This window comes from Odontesthes bonariensis, chromosome 24, assembly GCF_027942865.1.
Source record: "Odontesthes bonariensis isolate fOdoBon6 chromosome 24, fOdoBon6.hap1, whole genome shotgun sequence".
NCBI lineage: Eukaryota > Metazoa > Chordata > Actinopteri > Atheriniformes > Atherinopsidae > Odontesthes > Odontesthes bonariensis.
This window is the reverse complement of record NC_134529.1, coordinates 19116443-19140161: the sequence shown is the minus strand read 5'-3', so window position 1 is coordinate 19140161 and position 23719 is coordinate 19116443. Positions and strand designations below refer to the sequence as shown.

The 23719-nt window shown below is 42.1% G+C and overlaps 1 protein-coding gene across 5 annotated transcripts in view; it reads left to right on the top strand.

The window, feature by feature from the left end:
- The window catches only part of evlb (Enah/Vasp-like b), a 42187-nt gene that overhangs the window by 6000 nt on the left and 12468 nt on the right, over nucleotides 1-23719 (top strand). For 2 of the 5 annotated variants that reach the window (XM_075459564.1, XM_075459563.1), the window contains exons 1-2: nucleotides 3922-4629; nucleotides 15432-15512. The exons of 1 other annotated variant lie outside the window; for it this stretch is intronic. In XM_075459564.1, coding sequence (XP_075315679.1) covers nucleotides 4535-4629; nucleotides 15432-15512 — 176 coding nt within the window. In that variant the 5' untranslated portion in view covers nucleotides 3922-4534. Of the gene's footprint in view, nucleotides 1-3921; nucleotides 4630-8818; nucleotides 8922-15431; nucleotides 15513-23719 lie in introns of those variants that run through there. 2 more of the 5 variants (XM_075459566.1, XM_075459565.1) reach the window with 2 other exon arrangements.

Below are 23719 nucleotides of genomic sequence, written 5' to 3'. Positions count from 1 at the left end.
GCTGCTCAAATGTACATTAAGATGCTTATAAAATGTTTTGTTTTTTTTCATGCATATGCTTCAGTGTAAAAGCAGCCAGGTGTGTCAGTCTGTTTCAGCCATCGAATCATAAGAGCAAGTGATGCGGTTTCTGTGTTTCAGTTAAATTGCGATGGACTGCCTTTTATTGATTTTAACTCTAACCACTGAAGCATGTCATTTCAGCTGAAACTCTGCAGTTTATTCATAAATGGCAAAAACTATCCCATATACCATTTAGTCCCATAATCAGCTTTTCTGAGAAAAAAAATACAGTCATGGTTTATATAGTGGTTAAATTTCTTATATCACAATAATTTTTTTTTGGTGATTATGCACTTGATTCATAGGTTTTCAGCGATACAAATTAAAACTAAACAGTCACTTAAATTGTTTGTTGGTCTACTTTTGTGCATTTTTAGTAATTAAACCAGTACAGTTTTCAAAAGATGATATTAGCATATCAATCATCATTAAGTATTGTAGATGATCAATACACGGTTATATGTTGGGGTCGGTCATCAGTTTGTAGACGATACCCACCTGTTCCTCTTTTCTGACCAAATGATCCCACAGTTTCAACAGGAATCTTAGTTTGCCTTTAAAACATATCCACATAGATGAAAAAAAAATCTACTTTCAAACAAAACCGCAATTAGACTGATCTTTTGGGTAATCCCAGTCAATGAGTTCACCCAAGGTGATTTAAAAAAGAAAAGAAAAAAAAAGAATCACCTCTTCAAATATCTCCCCAAAAAAGGTTGTAAGAAAACAGGGATTGGTGACTGATGTCTAGTTGTTCCACTCTAACCATGTTGCATTTCTCTCATTCATGTCACTTTGTAATTACTACTCTGACTGGATAGTGTAGTGGTAAGATTGCCACCTTTCATGTAGGTGACCTGGGTTCAAATTCCTTGCATGAAAGGTACTACCCCCAGTAGGGGTCCTTAGGCAAGACCCCCTTACCCTACCTCCATACTTGTAAGTCACTTTGGATAAAAGCGTCTGCCAAATGCATAAAACCATAAACAAAAACAAAACACAAAAAATGTTAAGTTGGATCAGACTTAGTATGTCACCCAGCTCTAGGTTCAAGCTATGGCCATCTCTTGCCTCAACTGTGGCACTGCTCCTCTAGCATGCAAAGTGAAACCCCTAGAGATGATCCAATATGCAACAGCGCTTACGAATTCAACTCCACTGGCCACCTATGGCTGTCGGAATCCAATTCAAGTAACTGGTGCTTTCCTACAGAGTAACTGTAGGGTCTGCACCCAACTTGCTAAACTCAGCCATACAGGTTTATGCCCTTTGTTTTCCTCTCAGGATCATCTTCTGGGACTGTAAGCCATATGAACAAGGCAGTCTAGGTTGATGCTCTTCTTGTTTGTGGTTCAATGCTGGTGTAGCGAGCTACCAATTGCTATCAGAGCAGAGGCAGACCTCTCTACCGTCAAGAATTTCTTCAAGGCTCTTCACTTCAGAGCACGATAACTTAACTTTACCATGTTGAACCTTTACTTGCCTTGCACTTCTGTACTTGTTCCACATATACCCTCTCATTCAAGTAGGTTTAAATAGATCTGGCACTTTATGCCTATGCCAGGGTTTCTTTCTCTACTGAAGCTTAAATGCTGCCCCTCACCTCTTTGTTGCTTCGGATAAATGCATCTGTTGAATCAATAAATGTAAATGTATATGATTAACTGGATAAATGGGTTGGTGAAAAACATTGTGCTGCGTTTGACTGTGGTCAGTGTAGATGCTGCTTTCACCCTTTGAACATGAAAGCCAGGTTCCTCCATGGGTGAGGGAAAGAGAAACAGGAGAGAGAATTATTTCTCACACATAAGAAGAGTGATAATGAGCTAGTTGTCAGAAATGAGTGCAGTGCTGTTGATATGAACCTCGATATAAGTAGTATCCATTTCAGTCAGAGCCTAATATAAGTTTGTTTAAAAAAAACATATCGTTGATGACAGCAATAAATCAAATCAATGAAATTAAACATGCATAAATTCAGATAAATGTACATTTGTCCCTGTATCTTATTACAGGTGTTTGTCACTAAAGCAGAAGTTTGAGACCTTGAGAATTTGAATGAATACAACTTTTAGGCACCTCCCCCTCCCTCTCTGCTGTGCTTTGGCACTGGAACCTGATATTTATTTTTTGTACATATGTGCTCTGTCTAATGTATCACATGGTATTGTTTCATTCATAGCTGAGCTTACTTGGGCATTTAAACCACCATCCATGTCCTAGTATACATGCATAGGAGAGAAAATTGAGGTATAAGCTCAGATATTAGCAAGAAACAGATAAATCTGTAGTTGAAAGCAGCTTCATGTGGAATTTTGCTGTATTAATACACTAATTATTTACTGTTTTTGCAAAAAGAAGCTTAAAGATGGAACTTTGGAGCGATCAGGACCATTTGAGTCTAGTTGGGCATATGTATGCAGGAAAGTTTCGATTCACAACCGTATTATCTAGTTCTGTTTGTATGGTTTTGAGAAGCTTAAGTTTTTTTTTTGTCGGATTATGATGTTTACATGCATTTTATGATTTCCGATTTTATGGTTCTTTGCCAGCATTGCTACATGGCAAAAAATGACCAGTTATTCCACTTTTAAAAGATTTTTAGATATTTGTTGATTATTTTATTTTTTAAGCAAATGCATCCAGCTGCTATTACCTTGTTTACCTAATAATTTCCCCCTACCTGCAGAATATAGACCAGATGCAAAATTCCAGCAGCAATTTTTAAGGTTTAGGCACAACGAGGACTGGGTTAAGTTTCGGTTTGAAACGTGACGCAAACCATAAAGTCTAAATGTAAAAAAACAACAAATAAGTTGGTAGGGATCAAACTTAAAGGGACATAGAGGAAATTTTAACACATCATTATTGGCAGACGAGTACGTCGAACTGAAATTGTAAGGCCCCTAACATTCACACCAACCACAAAACAAACCCTGCCGGCTCTTCACCAAGTCTGCCTGCTGGCAAAACAATGGCGGACAGATGTAGGTTTACGTGAGCGGGCTGAGTTGTACTTGAAAGAAAACACAGAGGGATCTTTTTTTTTTCTTTCCCTGTGATGTCAGAGGATGTACAGTAATTATGGGAGGGATTTGTCAGTAGCAGTCAAACTACTTTGATCTTTAACCCACTCAGGAGATTAGTGTTGTGGCCTCACTTAACCTTCTGTATATCACTTAGAAACTGCACACATCTGGATGGCTGGAGAGCAGAATACTTTGCGTCCACATTTGGTTGCTCATTTTGTCACGATTTGTCGAGTTTATATAAATGTCTTGTCAGATATACGATACACATGTTTCTGACCGTTCAATATGTCTACAGCCACCTAAGCCGCGATGTGTTGCATCAGATGGATATGTTTATTTTTCTCTCGCCACCTGCATCCCTTTAGGTTAATGAACTTCCAGTATAAGCCTCCGGATCAGTTTGTGTACATAGATGCTAGTGTGTGTTTTGTGTGTTGCATTTGTAGCTCCACCCCAGCCGGGCACACTACGTCAAATCATACGCGAGAAAAAATGGGAGCCATCAGATGAATTAAAATCTCTCGCTCCTCCCATTCGCCTCTGTTCTTTTGCCCCATGCGGATTTACGCATGCCCGCGTCAGCCAATCAGGCAGCCGGGAGGAGGAGGGGCAGCACCAGGGACCAGCAGCCTCTGGGCCTGGCAGCCCACCTCTCTTGTCACAGCTGGGAGGGGAGAATGGCAGGGATGGAGGGAGGGAGAGAAAGGGAGGAGGGAGCATGGAGAGGGAGGAGGTAATCCAATGAGACACAGAGGGGAGAGGCAGCGCCAGGGCAACGCCTCACAGCACCGGGAATCTCTCTCTATCTCCATCTCTCTACCTCCCTCCAACCCCCCCTTTTCTTCTGTCTCTGAAGCGTAAAAACCAAACGAATCTCTTTACCCGTTCAGTCTTCTCTTCGTGTGACTGAGCAGCGCCCTCATATTTTAAACCATTCTTGTACCCACAATTTAAATGTCATCCTTCATTTTCTTCCTAAATTCGCATCTCTATCCGATTAAAGGATGACTTGGTGACGGAAGTCTAGGATATATATTTTTTTTTCTTCTCTTCATTCGTTTGGAAGCAGTATCTTTTTACTGGAGTCATCTTTGTTCTCGTGCTCACAGCTGCTGAGCGTTCAGAAACCGCTTGTGGGGAAATAGGTTAGTGTGCCTGTTCGGTGCCGGGCAGCAGAGGTGATTGCATGTTCAGTGCACGGAGGAGATGAGGAGGCGGGGGATGCCTTTCTGGCGGTAGCGCTCTGTAGCCCTGCGACCACTGGCGGAGAAGGTGACTGGAATGCTTCCGCTCAACTCCAACCTTTAGTGGGAGTGTCAGCGGCATAATTCAGGACAGACAAAGAAAGAAGCACCTGAGGCGGCGAATACAGACATTTGTTTTGAATTTTTAAGGTCGCAGAACAGGGCTGACCTGTGTGCCTGCTCTGCGTGGACACGATGGACATCAACCTTCAGTCGCACCGATTTTACTTCCCCCAAATCTACTGTGCTGAAGCTGGGGTGCAGCCACAGCTTGCTGAGTTCAAAGTCAGGTAGGCATCCAATGGGGAGGGAGGTGTTTACATTGCATCCACAGGTAAATAAGTAAGCAATCATTTTTTTTTATCGATTGAGTCTGATATATTCGTTGACTTTTGTCACTGCTAGTTGCCTTTAGTATTGGCAGAAAATGGAGTGATGGTTTTATTTTCCAGCTGATCCCCAGCTGTTGCTACATATAAGGCGATTCTATGTGTGATGAGTACTGCTGTGAGTTTCTGATTGCCCTTGCAGGGGGATGGGGCTGCATGCTAATGTATCAACTAGCTGTGCAGAAAAGTGTTAGGCTCCTGGGAGAAGCAGGGGGCATTGATGGCCTGTGGAGGAGCTTGCCAAGTTTGGACCGAGGGACTGACAGTGCCACAGTTGTGTTATATTTGCCATCCAGGAATCTATAGCCCTCTTATTGGAATCCTGCATGGCTCTTTTGTTCTCTACATTTGCACCCCTTTTCTTTTTTTTCTTTTTTTGTTTCTCTTCCTCGCCAATCAGTGCTTAAAGTGCTCAGGGTGGATTGTTACGTCCACAGCCTACAGCTGCCGTCATGCTTTCGGAGCGCGTCAAGACGCATGCTCAGACATGCAACAGCTTCCCCGCTCTTTGTCTGGCCGAGATGTAATTGTGCTGGATGGAGCTGTTGCACTTGGGCGTGCAGGAACTCAGAGCTCGTGCTTTGTGACATCGACCAGAAGACGGAAAAAAAACCGCTCTCGCATCGAGCAAACGGGCGCTGTGATTTAAGCCATCTGCCCTTGTATCAGTCACAATCCATGTACTCGTCAATCTTTGCATCCATAGCTTGAGATGTCCATGTAATCTCGTATATGATACATTTGACGATTCCCTCCTCTAACAGTTCTGATTTGTGCAGCTTTAAGGGACTCAGCCAGAGTTTTTCCACACTAAGCAGCTTTTGGTTTGGACAGACCTCCAGGATGGTGGAGCTGCTATGTCTGTTTGCAGTGTGTCACTGTCACGGCCTGGCTGAGCTCCCTGATGGCTCCACAGGAATCTGATGCTGTTCACAGCTGGGCTCTAACAGAGGGGAGTAAGACGGTAAAACAGACTTCAATAAAAAAAAAATTAAAAAGTCATCTCTGCTCACCTTTACAGAGTTTAGTAATTTTGCAAAGGGTTATTTTCACAATGGATTTAGAACAATAAGCAATAAAAACAGATTATATTTTATCTAATCCCCCCTCTGTGACCTTCTGTGAAATGTTCTCCTCATCAAAGAGCAGAAAACGTCGGTAAATTTCAGGGTTTGATGTGTCTGCAGACTGCCACCATAATGAAAAACCATAGTCTCACACATTTTCTTGCTCACACCTCTTCTTCACTTCGAGAGGAAAGCACACACAAACACACACACACACACACACACGCACACACACACGCACACACTCACACACACACACACACACACACACCGTGTGTTCATGCAGTGATTAAAGAGGTTTAAAGTGAACACAGACTGCCGTATCTGTGTCGGTGCAAATTTAGTCTCTTTTGCTTGTTGTTTCCATTTGTGCGGAAGTTTGTGCGCTGACAATAGAATCGGTGATGTGGAGAGATGGACAGTTTTATACAGCAGCATTTATGCCTGTATTATTAATAAGTTGAGCTCATTAGAGCTGGGCGAGAGGGAGGAAATAGAAACTGGAGACAGAAGATGTGGAAAGCCAAGGAAGGCAGAGCGGAAGCAGAGGGGGAAAGAATAAGGGACTGGTGGATGGGGGGTGGTAGGGATGGTGAGAAAAGCAAAGCTAAGCAGAATAAAGCGAGAGTACGTTGCAAACGTGTGTCAGATGGATGGAAGTGAAATTAAAGTGGAAAGGAGGCACTGGTGTGACTGTGGGAAAGAAAAAAAAGGATGTTTGAGCAAGGAATTTGGTGTAGCATAGTTCTTGGAAAACCTTTGTAGGGGGATGCTGGGATATTAGCACCAGCCTGTGCTCCATGGTTACCACAGGATAGCCACATGATAGCATGATAACCATGACAACCAGTACTGGCCAATCCACAACCACAGCTACACATACAGCACATGTATGCACAGACATCCGCACACACACATGCAGAGCTCAAGAGACCATCTGCCTCAATGACTGCTGACTCTTTCAGCAGCAAGCAGAGACCCAGTAATGGTGATCTGTTTGTGCCTGTTTTTTTATTATTATTGTTCTAAGGAACCTTTTTACCGATCACATGTGGGGTTTTTTTAGTTTTTTTTTTTATGTGCTTACAAGATATATCACAAGTAAAAAAAAAAGAACATCACAATAGCTGCAGATTATTTCCACCAACGGCAGTCTTAAAATCCCAAATCTCAAATAGCCAGGGTCATTCAGCGGAGCCATGAGGCACAAACCTAACAGTGGGAAACAGGCAATTTGGAACAAAGTTTAGCTAACGTTAGCGCGCTAAACGGGTCTATATGGGCTTCCCTGTGATTACAAAGGCTTCAGAACTGTTGAATGCTAACAGACAATTAATCTTTTTCTTTTTTTCTTTTTTAATTGAAAAAACTTCTGAATACGTCATTTTGGTGATAAAAGATTAATATTTTGCCCATGAGTCAAGGAAGATTTTTAAAAATGTTTCAGTTTAGGCTGTAGAGCAGAATTTCTGATTGCTTACCAATATTAGCTAGTTGTTAGTGAGAAAAGTGGAGATTTGAGCACCTAGAATTATAAAAAAGGTTACTGTGAATCCCAGTGAAATTGAAAAGATTTATCTCCAATTACTTGGAACTCTTTTTCTTGGCTGCTAACATTGGCAGAAAGCAACAGGTAAACTGTTGCGCTGAAGCTAGCTTTTTTGCCGTTTGGGGTTAGCTTTTTTTTCACTCACTGCGTTATTTTTTACCTCATGCAAGAATTTTTGTACACTTTAATAAAATGTCATCTTTGACTATCTTTGGCAGCGTGTGCCTCGCTTCTGCCTTGTCATATGTCAAACTTGCTGCCTTCAGCTTGACAGCCACTGTTTCCTACTGTTTGGTATCAGAAACTGCTTTGATTTCTCACAGAAGTATTTATCATGTACGGTGCCTCGGCCTAAGACAAGCCATTTTAGCGTCTATATTTTTAGGTATTCCCATCCCTGAAAGCTCACTTTCATGTGATTGGCAGGCTTTGTGGAAGCCTTTTCTAGTGAGGACTTTATCCTCTTGGTATTAGGAAGTTTGGAAAGTAAACTGTAAAAAAATACTACGTAACATTGTTTCTCATTCTTGACTTGAAATAACATCTTCTGAAATAATCATCTCATCGGAGTGGTTACTGGTGTGCGCTGGTAATCCATATCAAATTTTGTTGCGAAAAGTTGCTTCTGTCGTGTTTTATTTGGCAGCTCGTTCATGCTCGCACTATTTTCTTAGCGGTGGCGGAGTAATATCAACGAACATCCAGTACAAAATGTCAAATAAAACACGATAGAAGCAACTTTTCGCAACGAAATTTGATACGGATTACCAGTGCACACCACCAGTAACCACTCCGGTGAGTTGATTATTTTGAAAACGGACGTTTATTGTGCTTTTACGGACCTTTTTGGACATGCGCATGACTTGCCATTCTGAAACAGGTTGAGAAGAATCAAAATTAGGCAAATACCGGAGACAGCAGTAAACATCAAAAAAGCGGTGAGGGGGGTTCTAAAACATTGCAGACGACTCATAAAAGAGGCTTAATGTTGAAAATACCGCAGTTCCCCTTTAATGACAATTTTAATCATATGACCCTAAATGGAATTGTTTAAAATGTTAACTAAGTAGAAAATTCTGTCAAAATCGTTTTTAAAAGTTATTCTTCTGTAGTCAAAAATGTCTCCCTCTCGTTATTTTTTGGTCTTCTGCAGTTTAAAATCCTAAATGAACTGACTTGAAACTGATTTCAAGTGGAAATTGAGGGCTCACTCCAAAAACAGCAGAAGGACGGTGCAAGAAACTTAAAAGGTGAGCCCAGAATTATTGATCGGGCCTCAAAACTCCTTATTTTGCGGATGGTATTTTTAATGTTGTAGCTGCTTGTTGTTGTTTTTTTTCACCAGTAAGCTAAATCTATGAGCAGTTTCTTAACTATGCTCCCATCTGAGACTGTTCTCCAAAAAGTTAAGTTAAGATAGCTAAAATAACAGACAGTATGCTTGTCTGCCAAGACATTTATGTGACATTTTTGTCTCAGAAGCAGAGGCAGGAGGACTGTAGCGTGGTGGTCTTTTCGCTCGACAAGGTTGAGGTCATGCTTGAGTGCTTGGTTCAGAAATCTAGAATATCCTCATGGTAAGTTGGTGTTTGGTTGAATTTAAAAAAAAAATAATAATTAGTTTTGGATACAATGATTTGTCTCAGTTTCAACCGTGATGGCGGGCTCCACTAATTGTAACCAAGTGGTTCTGAATGTTGTCATTTTATTGGTCATTCCGAGGAAACGTCTGTCAGTGGAATCAGTTCTTCGGTGGGTTCGGGTTCCAGCAACCTAGATAGAAATTCCCCTTTGCACTTTACTTCTGTCTTCCTTTACATTAGAAAGTTAAGATTTGCCCAAGTGATGACATAAAAGTTTTAAGATTTTAAGTGTCCTACTAAATTGTGACATTTTTAAAAAAGACTTTCTGGTCTCCCCTCCCCAACTCAGTTGTCCTGGGACGTTCTCCCCTCCGGCTACCTCTATTCTATCACTTTAAAAGCCTTTAAATTTAATCCAAGAGCTGCAGTGATGTAAGTTGTTCCTTAAGGATTATATCTTGGGATGATGGAGAGGCTTTCTGGTTTTTTTTTTAAGGATTCCCAGAGGAGGCCAAATGTCTTTATTATTCTCCCCGGCGCACTGTTGTCGGACAGATTAGAGATGGAGGCTACCACATGTACTTGTCAAACATTAGAAAGCACTTCTGGAAATCCGTGACACATTCTGGGTCACTGGATCCACAGGCTGATGATTTGCAGCACAAACAGGAAGGGCGTCGTGTCCGTCATGGCTTTGTGCCGTTTCCAAAGCGGGTTGAGTCGGTCAGTTATTGATGCCTGCGAGTGTGTGCTGTCCATGAGATCAGGTGCCACTGTAGTCTGCAGTACAAAGCACTTAACCTAATGGCCTTCAGCATAACTCGGCTGTAAAATGGATCATATGTAAACATGTCTGCACAGTGGGTGTGTTTGTCCACTGCATCATGGGAAAGAGGCAGCCTCAGGGCATCTTCAAATCGACAATCCAAGCGCCTTAAGAACGCTCCAGTTCTGTTCTCACCTCTCTGCTAGAAAGTTTTTTTTCCCTCCCCAAATGGAGACACATGCATTTTTCAAAGAGTGCAGCTCCGTGCTCTACTCCATAACTTCTGTACCTGTCTTCCTCCTCGATTTTTCTTTTTCCCGTCTCGCCACTTTCTCAGTCTCTCTCTGTTCCTGAGGTTTTTTTTTTTTTTAATCCTTCATGGTATTCTTGCTTGTTTCTGCTTTCAGCAAGGAGCCTTGAGTGCTTCTTCTCATCCATTTGAGTCACTGACCCCCCCTGTGAGTGCATCCGCACACGCACTGGTGGAGGATTGACTCTTAATATGTCAGTGATGCATGGCTTCAGCTGGACAGACGTGGACAGCCCGAGGCTCTGGGCGAAGCGACATTCCAGCAAATGCTCATTTAGTCGAGATCAAGACTCTCATGAGCAGCAGGGGATGTCTGGGCCCCATGTTGAAGCCTTTAAATGCTGCACCTTGTATTTGAGTTAAATGTGGTTTAAAGATATGGTTTGGTGTGCAGCAAAAATGGCAGATGTGCTTTTTGGCAGAAGTAAAACAGTTCAGCTCTCCTTTATTTGCAATAAATCTAGCATAAACGGTCTCCGCTGGGGCTCAATGATAACTGATCGAACAGCCTCAGCTTTGGAGATGCTGGCAGGTGACGGTGATACAAATCTTCTAATCCAACTGTCTGCATGAAATTTGCCAAAAGGCAACCGAATGACTCTCAGAGCATGAGAAGTAAACTCTGATCTGATGAAACAGAGACTTTACAGAGGCATTACAGTCCTATTGAGAAGTGGATAACAGGGGATTCTCATGCAAAAAGTCTCTCCGTGTTGTTCTTACACGAATACAGGAGTCTGAATCTGAACCCAGTAGATTGATTTCTGGGGAGATTTGAATAGATCTGTAAACTGATGGGACAAATCGGCTCTTTATTCGGGAATAAATTGACCAAATAAACCAAAAGTGCAAGTACGAGTTCCTCATGCATCAGCAGGTTTCCAGCTTCAAATTTCACGCACCTTATCGAATCTCCGATGCACGTCCGCTTCCACTGAGTTCTCGACAGATTAACTTGTTTATTTGGCGCTGCAACTCATCCCAAATCGTTTGACCATGTGTGCTGTCTGCCTGTATGCCTCTGTTATGTCAGAGGATTTTGTGTCTCTGCGGAGACATAAAGGACCATTCAGACTCTAAATCTCCCGTCACTGAGACTTTCAGAGAGATAGAACTGAATAGAAAATAAATATAGGCATAAGCCAAGCGAGGTCAGACGCAGATAAACCCCGGTTTAATTTCTGTTGTTCCACTTCTGTGATCGACCAACACTCAGAGATGGAGGGGTTAGTCAGGGCTGTGCAAGACGACATATTGCTAAGATGAACGGATAAGAAATGAAAACATCCTTCCCCCCCCTGAACCTCTAACGCACTTCTTAAACGCTACAGTTGACATAATGGAAAGAGTTCACATCCATCGCAATGAATAATGTAAGCAAGTGTTGGCCAAACACGGAAGTTGAGGGAACCTGATCTCTGACTAAACCTCCTGTGAATCTGGCCCCGCACAGTAAGATTCCCCACTGCTTTGCAGATGCTCAGAATGAGCTCCCAGTGGAGAGGAAGCCCTTAAATGCTTTATGTGATCACGCCGAGCAGCCGTAAAAGACGCCTCGTCGTTGCTCTGCCTTCGCCAGCTTTCAGCTGGAATTAGACCATCAATTCATACCTTTATGGCTTTATGGCACCAGGATGTGATGGTGTTCCGTTTGGTCGTTCCCTGCCTGACTGTGACTGCGTGTTCTGTCGGAGGCGTTTATTGCTTTATTTTGCATGTCAAAAGAAGACCACGCAATCTCAAAAAGCAAGGAAACGCATAGGCCACAGCATAGGCAGTGAAGGCAGTTTCCTTTTACAGACAGAGGTTAGAACTCATACCGTATTTCATAACGGTGCATACTCAAATAGATGCATACAAGCATGCAAATGTGCAGCTGCTGCATCGAGAGAGAGTTATTCAACGGGACAGGACATTGTGCAGTCTTGTGGCAAAGACAGTGGGGTCTGTAATTAAGGCGCATCCCGTCTGAGGGCTTATGCTGTTTTTTTTATTCATATCTCGCTGCTCATTCATCTTTTCTACACAGCCATATTTTCTAGGCCAAACGAATGTTCCACTCCAGTTGTCATGCCAACAGATTAGCATGCTTTAGCGTGATGTCAGCAGTCAGAGTCAGCAGTGAAGTGATGTTCTTGTTCGGGTGTGTATCCTTTCTGCATGGTGTCCATGCTCTGACCTGCATTTAGACAGAGTGCGCCCTATTTCAGTTTCAAGGTTTAACGTATTAGAACAAGATTAAAAAAAAAAATCATGTTGTTCTCATTGGGTTTTTATTCATTCATCCGTCCATTTTCTATAACTGCTTTATTCAGTTCAGGTTTGAGCGGGGGCCATCACAGGGCCAATACATGGCCAACACAGAGACAAAGCATGCACATGGTTTATTTAGAAGGACCGATTTATCTAACATGCATGTTTTTGGACTGCAAGGCAAGGCAAGGCAAGGCAAGGCAAGGCAAGGCAAGGCAAGGCAAGGCAAGGCAAGGCAAGGCAAGGCAAGGCAAGGCAAGGCAAGGCAAGGCAAGGCAAGGCAAGGCAATTTTATTTGTAGAGCACAATTCGTACACAAGGTAATTCAAAGTGCTTTACAGCTACATAAAATCACAAGAAGGCAATAAAATCATTCCAAAAAAACATAAAAAATAGTCATTAATTAATTAATTTAAAAGTCTGCAAGTGGACTGCAAGTGGAACCCGGAGTACCTGGAGAGAACCCATGCAAGCACAGGGAGAAAATGCAAGCTCCGCACAGCTTCTTGCTTCACACCCCTGTGCAGCCCCCATCCGGTTTCTAGATAAGGCAAAAACTGCCTGAGACGAACAACACATGACATACTGAGTCATTACTTGGAGGAAAAAAACATGATCAGCCTTCCGCCACCGTGGTTGACGGTTGGTATGAGGTGTTTGTGCTGATATGCTGTGTTTGCTTTTCTTCAAACGTGGGGCTGTGTATCATGACCAAACATTGCCACTTCGGTCTTATCTGTCCAAGGGACATTGATCCGGACTTCACGAACCTAAGCTGTGCTGCCATGTTCTTATTAGAGAGAAGAGGCTTTCTCCTGCGATCCTTCCCAACAACGATGGACTCCAGTTTGAAAACTCTTCTGAGATTGATGGGCAGCAACAATTGCTTCTCCAAGATCATTGCTGATGTCTTTCCTCCTTGGCATTGTGTTAACACACACAATGCTCCAGATCAGCGAAAAAGTGTGTACTTTGTGTGTGTTCTTTATTTTCCTTTGTTAGTTTTTATGGCTGCTTTTTTGTACAGGAAAGGATTTTCCCAGAGGAGACGTCCCCCTGCGCACATCAGTGGCCTGAAACTGTGCACAGTTTTTTTTCAGATTAGCTTACACAATAGGCTGAAAAACTGGGCCAGAAATGATTTAACACTCCGAGTCCACGGAGATGAAGTTTAAAAACGGCTGATCTATTTTTGGTACAAATATGCAGCGTCACATCCAGCGGTAATGAGAATTATTGACCCCCACACTACAATTTTTCCATGAATCACTGCTCATAAACCAACTTCCCTGGTCACGGTTTTCGGATATTTCTCTCCCGAACTGCAAAATTTGCGCAACGTGATTAACAGACATAAAACTTGGTTCCTCCAGGGCCAGCTATTTTTAGACTTCTCCTTTCCAAGTTTGCCTGTTTAGTTTGTTTCATAGCTGTATGTATTTGAGCTGGCAGGCTGTTTCCTCTCTTCTGGATCTTCTGTGTAACTCTCCCTGCTCGACTCTTTTCCACCTTCCAGCTACCGTTAAAAACACCCAGCATGCATGCTGCTGATGTTCCGGGACGAAAAGCTGCCCGACAGATTGCTTTCTTTAAGCCCATCTTGCTTTCTTTTACAAGCCCTTTTACTGCATGACCCTGCAGTGATTTACACCGGTGGTCACACAAGCACCAGAAAGAACTGGGCCAAACTCTATCTGCAAGTGCTTTAGCAACTTCCCTGAAGACAACTGTTGAGATACTCAGATAGTGTAGAAATTGATTCTTGAGCAGATGAGGCTTGACATCATGCCAACTCGCCTCAGATGTTACACTGCAAAGATAGTTCAACACAATTCATCGCATTTTCTGCGTAAGCTGAGGTTTAGCTGACTCTCCGTCTCGTTGCTCATGTCCCATTGCCTTGGTTTGCTTATGAATCTTTAAGCTGTCGGCTGTTCATCTTTCTGCTTTGTGTGGCTTTGATGTTTGATGCAGCCGGTGCTCACTTACACACAAACGCACACACACACACACACATACTTGTTGTGATATACAAGTCGTTTCACTGTGCCCCATTTCTGTCCCCTTTGCAAGCCAGAGGATTCTCCATCATTGTCCCTCCTGTCGAGGAAAACAGAGAGCATTTTGTGAAGGACTTAGATAAAGAGACAAACAATTTATGGTGGCGATTGTTCTGCCAGCTAACTCTGGGGATTTGGCTGTTCCCTCTAAGCAGCTGGCTGCCGGACACAAAGACGCTTTCTGTTATCAGCCGCACCTCTCTTTCACTGCTGCTCATCCAAAAACTGCAAAATAAACTTTACTGCCTTAAAGTATACAGTGATCAAGACGAAGGACCCCGAAGGGTGTTTGTGTGTGTTTGCACGTCCTGATAAACAGCCAACGTGAGAATGGAGGGACTGCTGAACAACCAGAGAAGCAGAAAGTAAAAGAGGAATATGTGTGTAATCTTTGGAATCAAGCTGCTGTTTTTTTTTTAGTTTTTTTTTTTAGCAAAAGCAAAAACAGCCTAACCTGAATCGTAACCAGTTTGTGCCTAACCTGAACCTGAAAGGGATGTGGTCATTTTTTTTTTCGTTTATGGAGTCGTGTGAAGAATGTATGAGTTGTCGGTGTTTTACTTGCAGTCGACAGCAGCCAGAGAGCTTTCAGTTTGGAGAATCGGGAGTGGTTTCTGTCCAGGCTGCTCCTCCCAAGAGAGCCACAGAAGAGTGAATTTTCACCATCGAAAACAACTAAAACATAAAAAAAATAAAAAATAAAATGTCACAGGAGTTTGAGCAAACGCTGTAAATTTTATTCCAAGCTGCTTTTGCATCGAGCAGTCGTTTGCTTTGCCTCATGTCCACAGAGAATGTCTGTGCCACAGCATGCAAGGGGGCTGCCCAGCGTACCCTGCTGCTGATCGGCTGTGGCTCCAAAATTCCTCTGGTCTAATCCAACTACAAGATAGTAAATGCCAACTACAAGTGAAATGAGTAAAAAGCCTTGAAACGTCCCTGACCCAGCTCCTGCCGGACACAGCTGATCAGCAGCAGGATACATCAGGCCACTTCATGCACACGTGTCCGCAGGGACGTGGACCATCCCTGGTTGAGAAAATAATGACAAAGTAAACAACTTTTTGAAGACTGAGTTGTTTTAGATGGCAAAAGTTTGCTCTTCTGTTTCCCAGTTCTGAGCAGCTGTTGGCCTCTCATCAGAATTCCTCCCTGATTCTCCAAACTGAGAGCGCTCTGACTGCTGCCTACTGCAGGTAAGACACTGACTACTCAGAAGTACATCGCACGACCCCATTTGAAAACAAACGAAAATATATTAATACACACATATATATATTCCTTTAAGCAGAACCAGTTTATGCTTAATTGCATCCTTAATCTACATTCACTTAGCCCTCACCCCAAGAATGACATCCTGCCTCATTAGGACTGGACTTTGGACCACATCAGGACTTCTGATCCTGGGAAGTTCAGTGATTCAAACCCAAATGAAGTATTAGAGAGAAAAAGGAAGACATATGCAGTCAGCTTCTGTTTGACTGGCAATCAGATTTCTGATTTCTGAATATAATTTTCACTTGTTTTCACTAGTGACTGAGCACAGTCACCCCTCCGCATATGGGCCTCTTCATTACACTTACTCAAACGGACTCACAATATACTCACTGTATCAAATACACCCAAGTGTGTGGAACATTGTGAGGGCTTTCACTGTTTCTTTATCTCTCACTGGTGGCGCTTCGTGAGGAGATTTACTGTGTATCAACGTCATAGATAGTTAGATAGACAGATAGATAGATAGATAGATAGATAGATAGATAGATAGATAGATAGATACTTTATTGATCCCGAAGGAAATTCAAGCATCCAGTAGCAGATATAATAAAGCAATAAAAATGTTTATACAATTATAAACACTTTAAAAACAATCTAAGAATTTAAAAAACAATTTAAAAAAAACAGTTTAAAAATATAAAGTGACCATTGAAGTAAGACGAAAGTGAAATATAAAGTGATCAGTTAAATTCAGAAGTGCCATCACTGAGAGCTGTTGTACAGCCTGATGGCCAGAGGAACAAAAGAGTTTTTGAGTCTGTTGGTGGAGCAGGATAGAGACAGCAGTCTGCCACTGAACATGCTCCTCTGCCTGATGAAGGTGTTGTGCAGAGGGTGGTGGGTGTTGGCCAGGGTCCTTCTCTCTGCCACTGTCACCAGAGAGTCCAGCTTTCCTCACCAGTCTGTCCACTCGGGCAGAGTCCCTCTTCTTGCTGCTACCTCCCCAGCAAACCACAGCGTAGAAGAGGACGCTGGCCACCACAGCCTTCTCAGGAAGTACAGACGGCTCTGTCCTTTCCTGTGTGCAGAGTCTATGTTTGCTGACCAGTCCAACCTGTCATCCAGCTGCAGCCCCAGATATTTATACGTCCTGACCACCTCCACTTCGACCCCCTCGATGGACACAGGTTGGAGCTGTGTTTCTTCCTTCTGAAGTCCACCACCATCTCCTTAGTCTTGGAGGTGTTCAGCTGTAGGCGGTTGGACTTGCACCACCCCACAAAGTCCTCCACCAGGCTCCTGTACTCCCCCTCCCATCCATCCTCGATACAGCCAACTATCGCAGTATCATCTGAGTATTTCTGCATGTGGCAGAGCCCAGAGTTGTACTGGAAGTCAGATGTGTATAAGGTGAAGAGGACGGGAGAGAGCACAGTCCCCTGTGGTGCTCCGGTGCTGCTAACCACAGTGTCCGACATGCAGTTCTTCAGTCTGACGTACTGCGGTCTCTCTGTGAGGTAGTCTGTAATCCATCTCACCAGGTGTGAGTTCACTCTCATCTCTGTCAGCTTGTCTCTCAGCAGGGTGGGCTGGATGGTGTTGAAGGCGCTGGAGAAATAAAAAAACATGATTCTCACAGCACCGCTCTCCTTGTCCAGATGAGAGTAAGCCCTGTGTAGCAGATAACCTTGTTCTGGTTATCAGCAGCATCGCTTGACACGCTAACTAACCCGTCAAATCAGTGTGGGTTTAGATGTGATGTCATTAATAACAGTCACAGCTGCACTGTAAATGTATTTCCACAAAGCTTTGATTCAGCCTAGTCTCGCAACAAAACATGGAAAAGGTACATTTGTCCACGAGATCAAAATGTAGTGAGAAGTTGAAGTATGTGTTTAAAGGGATTCTCGTGAAAATCATCCTAATATACTATAACTGGGCTCAGTATATCAGATTTTAGCATACTTGAATGTACTTGCAGTCAGACTAATCCTCGCTATACTTCAAGTGTGGTAATAAATAACTGGAAGTTTGATATTTTGGAACCACTTGTTTAGTATACTTTACCTGAACTAAATAGTTGAAAAGCAGAATTTGAAGTGTATTCATTGTACTTTTGGGCGCTAAAGTGGAGCAAGTTTAAAGGCAAACATAATGAATCTATTTTTCAGTGTTTAGTAGAAGTATATTCTTCACAAGATGGTTCTGCCAACCCAACATGCAACAGGGCGTGAGATGCCTTCACATTAGCAACCTACGCTTTAAGCAGCACTCTGTCCCCTTTATCACACTTACTTTGGCAGTAAGCTTCTGAAGTTATGCTTCTGAAAGGTCTGCAAAGTTACAAAGTCTACACCAAAGACTTATTCTCTCCCACAGAAGACAGGGCTGCTGAGCCACCTTGTTTCTAGTCCAGGCTTCTCTTCCCTCACTTGTCTACATCATTGCACACATTTGCATAATGCCTGCAGTGCTTGTAAATTGAGCAACATATGGGCTCGTTGAAGGTCGCATATTTTAGAATGTCACGTTTATTTTTATCTTTGTTTATTGTGATGGAGACCTCGGCAATATTGAAACGGTGAGGTAATATCCAACCTTGGCATAAAATGAGCTGCCAGGGCTTCAGCGAGTTCGCCATCTCCCAACGATGCAGTCACAGCCACGTAAGCCGGGAGTATTGCCCCCTTTCAGAGGCTGGTGGGCTCATCAACTAAAACGGTGACTCCTTGAGATGTTCCAACGCTTTCAGGATTTTGCTATTTCACTATATCATCAGTTTGCCTTGAAGCTGTAGGAGCTGAAAGAGAAACATGTGCCATGCTCTTAGCTGCGGCTCTACCCATCACTTGTCCAGCTTCATCTATATATTTGCTTTAGGTTATGGGAGCCACAGTTTTACACTGCTGTTCTAATACATCTCACTGTTGCTTAGTTATTTTGAGTTTGTATTTTTCTTCAAGTCACTTCAGTATTCTTTGCCTTGCTGGTGTTGACGCACTCGAAGTGGACTGTAGAGACAACGCATGCACAATATTAGCATACAGCTATGTGTGTGGCTATTTTAGGCAGGTTCGTCTTTATTGTTTGTGCACCGCTGCCTTGAGCGCCAAGGCCCCAGAAAGTGGAGCAACACTGTGTCTTTGATGTTACGATGTCTGCAGGGTGGTGCACTGTAATAGCTGCCGTAGCAAGCCATCTTGCGGTTGGAGGCTGAGACATATACACGAGACCCTTTGACAGTGCAGACTAGCGTTGGAGACGTGACTAGGACTGACACATGCAAATGCTCACAAGCGACACGCCTCCACAGCAGCTTACACGGTTGCACTAAAGTTCACGTGACAATGGCAGGACACTGAGACTGTGGATATACTGTAGGTGTAGGTGGCAAGACTTATGTGTCCTTTCGAATAGATAGCTCACAGAAACAATGAAAGAACACGGATCAGATAGAGAACTCCGCTTCAGAGGAATTCAAAAGATAATAAACCACTTAACACGATGGCAGATAACTAAGTGGAAATATGAGAAACTCTCCCTGTACTCTTACGTAAAAATGCCATTACCAAGCAGTTATTGTGCTGAACTCAAATTCCTCCTCCCTCTGTTCTGCCAATTCATCAGCAGAGGAGAGGATCAAAGTGCTAATTATGTCTCATGCTTCAGGGTTTTCTTTTTCATAACATTTATAATTCCTAAAACATCCGTCTCCTGTGCATTTATTTATTTATTTTTCCCATCCTGTGATCCCTCTGTTAGTCAGCAGCGTATCCCTCTCCTCTGACAGCTTGAGGTTGCGCTGTTCGTTTTGGATCAGAAGAGCAATGCTGGAGGGGTAAATTTGCTGCAAGCCGACAGGAAGTTTGGCACCAGATATAGAGAGGGGAACTTAACGCTGTGACACTGCAGGTTAGAGCGAATGAATGTGATGGGACCAGGTGCAAGCAGATTTTCATGACCACATCGGTGATGTGAGGGCACAAAATGGCTCACAAACACGGCGTCTTCCATTTAAACAGTTATCGGATTCAAGAAAAAATTAGCACGTGAAAGTGGCTTTATGAGATCGAAGGGAAATTATTTCAGTAAAACTTATTAACATTAAAAATCTTATTAACCCTAAAATGACCTGAGACCAAGAGGAGAGCAGTTTTTCAGAAGCGTTGCAAACAATCTTCTTTGCGCATGTGTTCTTTCAAGAGATGAAAAAGAAAGAATGAGCATTTGCGTTTGTGTTTGAGCAACGCTTAATTTTTTTCAAACCTCTATACACTGAGTGATATGGATGGATAAATCATGTGTTCATCGTTACAGACACTCATTAATCTGACCTTAGACAGAGTGCGAAAAAAACCCTCAATGCAAATTCTATAGATAGTCTGTTAGTTTGTGTTAAAGTCATTTAAGATACAAATCAGGGTGTATTGGATTCAGTGGGATACATGTGGGGTTTTCATCATGTAGCTCCCAGCCTCCCAGAATGCTGTATGTCATGTTTGAGTTCAGAAGTTTGAGAATGATGTCGTCTTCTGTTCAGAGAAAATTCATCTAGTCTATCAGTCTATCAGAACTATTATAATGCCAAATAGGTTCTTTATAACGACAGTTGCTTTGAGGAATATTTCCTCAGTAGAGGAAAGAAATTATTGTCCCGCAGCTCTCTGAGATTTTTCTGTCTGTTACTGTTGGCTCAAATTTACTCATGCATTAACTGGTCGTGTGCAGAGCAAGGACAATGACATTTAAAGTGTGCATCTGTGTGCATATATGAGTGCACAAGTGTGTGCTGTCATAGTCTATTCAGAAGCATCTCATTTATTTATGTCCTGCGCAGCAATTCCTCATTTTTCCACAGATGCAATGTAGCAATCCACTCAACATTCCTGTATTTGTGTATGTGTTTGTGAGAGTGTGTCCCATAACTGTCAGTCAGTATAAACCTGCCTTACTTTTTGCTTCATCTCTTTTCCTTTACCCACTCGATCTCCTTCTGCCTGTCTGCTCGGGTCTCTTCTTGCACAAGAACCTCATTTATTCATGCTCGTAGGCCCGCAGTGCCATTTTTAGCTAGCTGCCAAGATCACCATTTTAAAAATTAACAGAGTCGACAAGTTAACAAATTTGAATAAAACACACCATTGCTCTGCTGGTGCTTATTTCAAGTGGACTTAAAAATGGTTGCTGTAATGTAGGTGTGGATAGTAAGACACAAGCAGTAAGAAATACTTTTAAATGGGAATGGGGCTAGCAGAGTAGCATATGAAGATTTTTGGCTACGTGGTTTGATTCAAACCCTGCATGTTTCAGCTGCTTCCTTTACAGTTTGAAATGAAAGAGAAAGTAATACTTCCTTTTTCTAAATGATAGCCTGGTGCTTTCTTCATATGAATATCTCTTCATAATATATAAATGTGTTGCTGTTTGGTGCTGTTTGTGCTCAAGTCAGGCACATTAGCTTGTAGCACGATTTTGATATCCTTCTCCAATCCTAGGTTTCATTGAGTAACTTTATGAAGTCAGAATGTAAAAATCGAATATAACCCTCTCCTCTACTGTTGGATGAGTGTCACGAGTATCAGTGCTATACATTTTTGTTGAAGGAATAGCTTAACATTTTTTGGAAATTGTCCTATTAGCACTAGACCTGGGAAGTGATTTTCATTAGCATAAAATATGGAAGCAGCTAGCTCAATTAACTTCCAACAAACACCTCCTAAAATGAATTGAAAATCAGAAAATGATACCAGAAATAAACTCAACTTATAAATATGGCTCAGGACACAGAGAATTCAGAGTTTTATGCAGTACTTTGCACCCTAAAATGATACTCTAGTGTGTGGGTATTTATTTTCTCTTTCTATATGCACAATGTGTGCAACCTATTTATACGCAGACCTGTTCATTATGTTCACCAGTGCCGTTTGACTTAACAGTATGTAGGTTACATTGTGCTTGTCGTCATTAAACACACATTAACAGCTGCTAGAAATTTCAGTGTAGGAACAACTAAATCATTGCAAATAATGCAAAGGAGAACTTAATGTAAATGGTTGCATTTGAGTATTTAAGCGGTTGTCTGAATTTCTTCTGTGTTCTTAACTTCTGAGAAAACGAGGTCAACTAGTGCGCTGATGCTAACTGATGCTTTCTGTTTAATTAAGAGGATTAACAGTGAAAAGTCTAAGTCCGAAATTTGGAAATAATACGTTGGTAGTACATCAGCAGTCAGAAATGCTCAGTACTCTAAGCCCTACCCCTACAGAACCAGAAACTCTCTGAAAGTACTACCTCCTCACCAGGGTCATTATTGGGGGTAAAATATCAATATTTTTTAAGTCCCGGGACAGTGTAGTGCAAATTTCCAGGTTCAGGAAAGGTCCTTAGTTCCAGGGATTAGTTCCATAAGTTGAAATGTATTTTCATATCATTGAAGCATGGGATTAGTCTCAGTACTCTTATCTATGGATAACCTATAAGCAGTCGTGTAGATGTACCACCATCTCGCTGAACCATATGTTACCTACACATACTACTCTAAAAGCCTAGAATTGTCCTCTCTGTTTTCTTTCTTTCACTTCTCGAACAAAGCTCATTCACTTGGCCTTAAGGCCTGATCCACTCATTTTAGCTTGGCACGGAGCAAAGACACAGATGGGCTTCTTCTTCCTAATCTCATTTGCAAGTCAACATTGTTTCCCTTTTATTTATTTATTTTTTTTTCTCTTAATAACTTCACACCTTAACTTTATTATTATTTTTTTTTCATGTCTACTATGCAGCATGAGGCTTTTGTCTGTAAAACTCAGGGAAAAGGTCATATGAACAGTGGCATTTACAGTATGCTTGTGGGTGTGTGTGTGTGTGTGTGGCCTCCAGTGTTGGGTCTGACTGCGCTCCCATCCGACAGCTTTTATTACAGTTCACTGAGGCTCCCACTTTCCCCTCTTTTGATCACTGTAACACCCCCCACACACACACACGCATTACAATTGCGCCTCATTAAGAACATCAACAGATGCCGGACAAGCGCTTGATTACATTGGATTAGACCATTAGTATAACATTGGATTAGAGAAGTGAGTTGTTGTCTTGATCAGTATAATTATCCCTCTTTTATCCTCACATTAATCCGTGGCATATAGGCTACTGTGATTCTACAGTTCAGAAAATGCTATTAGAAATACATCGGCATGCAAAACTTTGGACATCAGTGATGAAAATTTTTATTTTCGGCCAAGAGTGTGCGGTAGTCAGCTGTATGTTTTGAGCTAGGTTTAAGATGACTGCGCTGTTGTCGAAGGCTTTCTATCGCCAGCCTTAAACAGAGCGTGTAACGTTTACTTCCAGAATTTGCTGGGATTGAATTAAATCCATTCTTCCCTCTACCAGTGAAGTGATGCCAGTGCCAATGGTACTGGAAACACAAGCCCAAAGCATGATCAACCCACTCCCTTACTTAACAGTTGGCTTGGTGTTCTTTACTGTGAAATTCATCACCATTTCTTCGAACAAATCTTTTCTCTTTGCAGCCAATAAAATGCATTTTAATTTCATTATTGCACCGGACTCATTTGTAAAATGTGCCAGGGTCATTTAGTTGTTGATTTGCAAACAACATGTGCTTTTGTTTTCTCTATGATAACACAAAAAAGATTTCCTTCAGCCAAATCTTTTTGGAGTAAACTGGGGTTTGATTTGCCTTTTCTATTAACCACACAGGCAGTTCTGCAGCTTTACTTCTAAGAGGCTTTTAGCTCTGTTTCTCCCGTAAAGCCTCCAAATCTCCAAACCGAGAGCACTCTGACGTCCTTCAACTTGACTTAACTGTCAGTTCTTAATTCCACTGCGGAAGGAAACCGCTACCTGAACACGCTGTGCTACAGTTTTAATATTTCTATTTTCTATTTGCTTTTTGGGGCCCAACTGACAAGATTTGAGAAGTTTGACTGTTTCATTTGTATCATGTAACATTTCCTAACCAAGCTACAGCTGTAACAAGTCTGAGACCCCAATAGATGTTTTTGGATTTCTCAAATATCTTTTGGAGCCTGTACTTTTCACGATACCCCTTTTACATCACTCAGTCATTGGTTATTTTTGTTTGTTTGTTTGATAAAGACTGATAAGACTTTCTCAAAGTTCTCAGTTTTGATTTAGTTGATTGGATTATTTATTTAACCCA